Consider the following 6,563-nt stretch of genomic DNA (forward strand, 5'->3'; position numbering starts at 1 on the left):
TTCGCAACCAACCTAGCCTTGAATCTCACTGGAGTGCCCTCAATGCCCTCCTTCTTCGTGTATACTCACTTGCAACCAATTGCCTTCCGCCCCTTTGGAAGCTCAACAAGCTCCCATGTATCGTTCTTATGAAGAGATTCCATCTCCTCCTGCATAGCCACCTGCCACGAATCAGCCTCCGAACTCTGCTCGGCCTCTCTGAATGTAGTAGGCACTAACTCATCGATACTCTCCACCGGAAGTGCATACGCAACTGTGTCGGCATACCGTGCTGGCATCTGTATGTTTCTCCTCTGTCTCCTAGCCGCAATAGAATCCTGAACCTGAGCCGTCGGTTCCTGATCCTGCACATTTGTACTCGTATCCTCCGTGTCACCGTCGTGCTCGCCTGGCGTCACCTCAGTCGGCACCTGCATGGATACTGTACCATCTGGACAATGTGGAGCTGCATCGATCTCCACCACCTGCGATATCTCCTCCGTCGGATCGCTCTCCACCTGATGAGAGCTGGGAAGCTTCAAGATAGAAGCCTCATCGAATGTGACGTCTCTACTCAGCACAATCTTCTTATCCACTGGATCCCAAAGCTTGTATCCCTTGACACCACGCTTGAATCCTACAAATATGGCCTTCCTAGCTCGAGGTTCTAATTTATCAGTTTTAACATGATAATATGCATGGCACCCAAATACCTTGAGTTGGTCATAATCGTGTGTTGGCTTTCCCGACCACATCTCCATAGGGGTTTTCCCCTCAATCGCAAATGAATGCAGCCTATTAATGAGGTGGCTCGCATATGTAAGTGCCTCAGCCCAAAAGATATTCTCCAAACCATTCTGCGACAATAAGCATCGGATCTTCTCCAGTAAAGACCGATTCAACCTCTCTGCCACCCCATTTTGCTGCGGTGTATGACTAACTGTGAAGTGCCTCTCTATGCCCTCGTCTCGACATAGCTGCAGAAAGGGGTCTGATGTGTACTCACCACCGTTGTCGGATCGCAACGTCTTGATCTTTCTCCCAGTCTGTAGTTCCAATCTCTTCTTCCACTCCACAAACAAATCTAGGACTTCACTCTTCTTCGTCATGGTGTACACCCAACAACGCCTAGAATAGTCATCTACAAAAGTGACGAACCAATGTCTACCACCAAGTGATGCAGTCTTGGTGGGACCCCAAACGTCTGTGTGCACGTAATCCAGGATGCCCCTCGTCTGATGAATGGCAGTCCCGAACTTCACCTTCGTCTTCTTGCCAAGAACACAGTGCTCACGGAACTCAATCTTCCCACTCTTGGCTCCCTTCAATAGCCTCTGCTTGCACAATGCCTACAGTGACTTTTCACCTGTGTGCCCCAATCTATAGTGCCAAAGTCTGCTCATGTCCGCTTCTGAAATAGCCGAAGCAACCTGGCCAATCTCGGTGCTTCCCTTCAGATAATACAAATTCCGATTACGGACTCCCCTCATCACCACCAATGATCCCTTAGTAACATTCGCTACAGCGTTTTCGAAAGTCACCTTGAATCCCTTCGCCTCCAAAGCTCCAACTGAGATAAGATTTTTCTTCAGTTGAGGAACAAATCTCACCTCTTTCAACTCACGGACTACTCCATTGTGCATCCTAATCCGTACGGTACCTATCCCACAAACGCCACAGGATTGATCATTTCCCATGACAACAATGCCCCCGTCGACTTTCTCAAAAGATGCAAACCAGTCTCGCCTATGGGTCACATGAAAAATAGCGCCGGAATTAAGCATCCAATCTGATGCATCCACATGGTTCACCTCCGGAGTAATTAGTAGAGAAAAGCACGAATCATCAGAATCATCGCCTTTCGTAATATTCACATCATTGGCCTTCGAGCCCTTTTTCTTGTCATTCTCTTTCTCCTTGAGCTTCGGGCAGTCTCTCTTCTAATGTCCCTGCTCCTTGCAGAATACATATTGGTTCTTTGCTAATTGGTGACGGCCTCTAGACTTTGACCTTCCTCTATTACCACCTTTCGGATATGGGCTTCTACCTCTCGTCGACAAGGCCTCTCCTGAAGTACTAGCACGGGAAGTCTCCTTGTCCTTCCTCCTCAAATCGTAGTTCGTCAAAGCGTTAGTCACTTCACTATAGCTGATAGAAGATCTCCCGTTCAACAAAGTGAGCACGAAGGTATCATACTCCTCATCCGGTAAGGAGCCCAACAAAATAATCGTCTTGTACTCATCCGATATCTTCTCATCAACATTCGCCAAGTCTGACAACAACTTAGTGTAGTTGTTCACATGAGCCGCTAGCGAGGTGCCTCTGGACATCTGAAATCTGAAGAGTCTTCGCAGCAAGTGCAACATGTTCTCAACACTCTTTGTGAGATACTTATTGTTGAGAATTTCCCACATCTTCATTACAGACGTCACCCCAATCACATCATATTTCAGCGCTTGTTCCAAACAGGACCTGATCACCCCACAAGCGTTTCTATTCATCTTCTCCCATACCGCCTCTTCATATTTAGGTGGCCTCTCGTGGACCATGATGGTCTCTTCCAAATTCTGAGCATTGAGCGCATCTTGTACGTCGCTCATCCACAAACCAAAGTTGATTTTTCCGTCATACCTCACCACACTAATCTTAGTGTTCTAAAAACCAACTTGTATTGTACTCGCCATTGACTTGCTGCTTTCACCTTCTTCTCCTATTACAAACTAACTCCAAATTGTAGAGAAAGAACAAATTTGATAAAAAATTAGGAACCACCCAACTGAACCCTTGATCGGATTTCAAATAGATCTCCTATCCACACGAGGAAAGCGAAATCTCCAACGGCAACTCCTAATGCTATTTCCACCGAAGATCTCCTATCCACACGAGGAAAGCGAAATCTCCAACGGCAACTCCTAATGCTATTTCCACCGAAGCCTAGAACTCCAAGAACCAAGCTTCAAGCGAAATCTCCAACGGCAACTCCTAATGCTATTTCCACCGAAGCCTAGAACTCCAAGAACCAAGCTTCACACAAAAAAATCTTCCTCCATCAAAAAATCCTAGATCTGAAATCTGGGCTCTGATACCACTTGTTGTGCGCAGCGGAAATTTCGGCAGCACTTCGACAGCACAACAATAGAGTCAGGTCGTAATAAGAATTCTTGTTTCTCAAAAGGAACAAGAATCTGAAGCCTAATATCCCATCAAAATTCTTGTTTCTCAAAAGGAACAAGAATCTGAAGCCTAATATCCCATCAAAGTGGGATATTAGCTCTTCCTCTCGTCAGCTCTAATATCCCATCAAAGTGGGATATTAGCTCTTCCTCTCGTCAGCTCTAGGACTGCGCGTCGAGGGAACCTCAAAACAAATCACTCAAATAACAGTACAACCAATTTTACGTGGTTCGGCAAATTGCCTACGTCCACGGGGCAAGGAGGGGGGAGATCTACTATTAGAGGGAGAGATTACAACTAGGGTTTACAATCACTCACAATCTAAACCCTCACATAAACTCTCAGATCCCTCACAATATCTCTCTACAAAAGGCTGCAAAAAAAAACAAAGAAGAGACTGCAGAATTCTGTAAAAAAAACTCCTTAGCTTGCACGAAAACCTAAAACAAACAAATCAAGTGTTATATATAAATGATTCGTGGGCCTTCGTTCGTGGGCTTCATGCGGAACATCAAAACCGAAACCGAGTCGGTTTTGTTCTCTTCGTACGCGGACAGAATTGTCACGTGGGTGGGGGCCCACGTCCGCTCACACATAACTCTTATTAAATTATATGTGTGATTGCATATAGTGCCCCCATAGGAAAAAATTTGGATCCGTCACTGGTGGAGAGTTAGGTTCATCTTATCAGAGAAGCAGTAACCCCATGCAGAAAACCAAAGCCAAACGCCTAGCAACATCTAGCAGGATATAGATATCATACAAAGTCATAGTTCCCTCTTCAAAAATTAGTTTGTGTCATTATATAAGGCATTCATAAATGTACGAAGAACTAATCATAAAAGAGGGCAGGCAAAGAACATACCTCTTCAATATTGACATCTGATGCAGTTACGCCGGGTTGAGCTCTGCCACTGAAAACAATCTCAGCAGATCCTCCGGATGCAATGGCATCGCCTATGCTGATATAGATGTTCTCCCCGTCAGTTTTCACAGGATAAATGAAAAGGGACCTTAAAGATGGTGTAAGAGCCCTCAAGACAGGATTTTTGGGGTACCACTCCTTTACCTCTCCTGTTCGCAGATCAAATGTGCTATCTGTGGTTGGGCAAACAATACAACCCTCCTGGACAAAAATACTAATTTAGTTCATAAAGAAAATTGTTAGCATATGTATAAAGATCATCAGTTTCATAAAGAAAATAGTAGCAAGCCCCCATAGGACATTCCTAAGCTGCCATAGTCATCATCATCCATGTCATTCCCAGGAAATATGGCTGGTTATGGTCACATGGAGCATAAATTCAGAGTCAGAAACGATCGCTGAATAGTCAACTGAATTTATGATAAGATGAACCGATATCCTATATGAATTGGTGCCAAATCCAGTATTAGACAACCATGTGCCATAGCACCATACTAACTCAAAGTAAATTGGAATTTCATATGTCTGGAATTGGTTAAGCACTCTAAATAATTTTATCCTTGAGCAATATTCCTTTCCAGCAATTTCTTAGTTGACACCACTGGCGACCAAAGCTAGAACCTCAGTGGACTAGCCAATTTTTTTTTTTTAAAGTCTGATCAATAGCTATTTAAGCATTTCGTAATTCTTATCTACATAGCGTATGTCTGATAATGTTACTGATATATTTCAGTGCTTAGTTATAAATGTCAGGATTTTTAAATTTATGCAGAATACAGCCAAAGTGAAAATCTATTCTGACAAGGTCCTAGAAGTATAAGGACCTAAGAAATGTGAGGATAAGCACAGAAAAAGATTAGTCACATCAGCTAGATTGTATGATTTAGCTTGGTTTATGGTGTCTATTGCCTCTTGTTTCTAGTGGACCATCCCAAATGAGCATGCTTTTTACACTGATTTTTAGCCAAGTCCATTTATGTGATGGCATTTGTATCAATAAAAGAGCCTTCCGCCAGGTTTTAATAGTGTTGTGTGCGTTAAGGACTTCCAAATGAAATAGTCCAGCAGAAAAAGAAAGTGTAGGACTGTCCTAGGGGCTAGAAGTTGTCATGGCCAAAGTTCTATCATGTGATTCCTCTTTATCCATGATAAATTGAAGGAAAAACAAACTTTCAGGGGTGTCTATAGCTGCTCGAAGTATAACATATGCACTGATCTCATTTTCCAACTGCAAGCATCAAGATACGATGTAATGCAAACACTAGTAGAAACAACTAACGACTACACCTTCTGTAAACAATCTCTGTTAACAACACAAATAAGTTGTATATATAGATGTACTACAACTACTTTGTCTCAATATAAGAGAGAGTTGATGACGAATAGTATGCTAGACAGTGAATAAGAGTTGTTCTAGCTAAGGTCAATGTGATACGGCAATGACCTCAAAGCTTAAGTTGTTCATTAGTGACCCATGAATGCATATGAGCCCACTTGCTTTTGGCGGCTAAAATAATTTGTGCTGGAATAACCACAGTCAGACATCCATTAAATCTAACACTACGTGCAGAGAAATTCCCAACTCCTGCTCAAAATCCTCCTAAATGGGCAATCAACATTTAGCAATTGCCAATAATTTAAACCGAAAACAATCATATTAACATTCTAATACAAATAAAAGATGAATTTTAACCAGATTCCATCGGCATCATGCTAGCATCTAATTACATATTACTAAGAAATCACCTGAGTGAGCCTAGCATTCAACAATCCTTCACTATAAGCCCCCTCAGCGGGCGACCGATTCTCAATAGCGAAAACCTCATCCTTATACCAGAGAAGCAGTATAGTCTCCCCATCTTGTATAATCACCCTCCTCTCCCCTCTAGGAAGTGCAGCCAAAGGAACAACAGGTACCCAATTCCTGCCATCACCCGAAACCCCGGCCGAGGCCACCGAGGCTTGTCCTCCCTCTACATTAGACACCTCAGTGGCCTTACACGCAATTCTTCGAACATGTTTTGGGCATTGTCGTTTGATGGGTATGAGGGTCGGGTGGTGGTGGTGGAACTTAGGTGAGGATGAGAAGGGGAGTGCGGAGGTGGGGAGTTTGATGGTGGTGGTGGCGGCAGCGGCCATTGAGGACAGAGAATGGGGTGAGTGTGGGGGCTAGGAGAGAGAGAGAAAGAGAGAGTTGAGGTGAGAGAAAATGGTGGGCTCGTTTTGTTGCTGTGCATAGCCACTGGATGAGGATAATGGAGGGAGTGGGAACCAGGGTGGACAACATTTATTCATGGCTAGATAACACTTAAAAATACCTTCTTAGTTTCACTCCGTTAGCACTTGTATTCCGTAGCATTTGTATTTAATCAAAATTGGCACATTAATGATCTATGTTTTGCAAACCTGAAAATTTTTATCCGAAAGTTTTCGTATATAACATTTATATACTAATATTCCATAACTTTGTGTCTCTTTAAGCTTG

At 43.4% G+C, this 6,563-nt stretch overlaps 1 protein-coding gene across 1 annotated transcript; it reads right to left on the minus strand.

Annotated features, from left to right (window-relative positions):
* LOC109830228 lies at positions 3,971 to 6,363 on the minus strand. The gene is made up of 2 exons (XM_020397436.1): positions 5,825 to 6,363; positions 3,971 to 4,279 (listed from the first exon to the last, which is right to left on the minus strand). The coding sequence occupies exons 1-2, from the start codon at positions 6,215 to 6,217 to the stop codon at positions 3,986 to 3,988; spliced, it is 687 nt and encodes a 228-aa protein (XP_020253025.1). The 5' UTR covers positions 6,218 to 6,363; the 3' UTR covers positions 3,971 to 3,985.

The sequence above is a fragment of the Asparagus officinalis genome, chromosome 2 (assembly GCF_001876935.1).
Source record: "Asparagus officinalis chromosome 2, Aspof.V1, whole genome shotgun sequence".
NCBI classification, from domain to species: Eukaryota; Viridiplantae; Streptophyta; class Magnoliopsida; order Asparagales; family Asparagaceae; genus Asparagus; species Asparagus officinalis.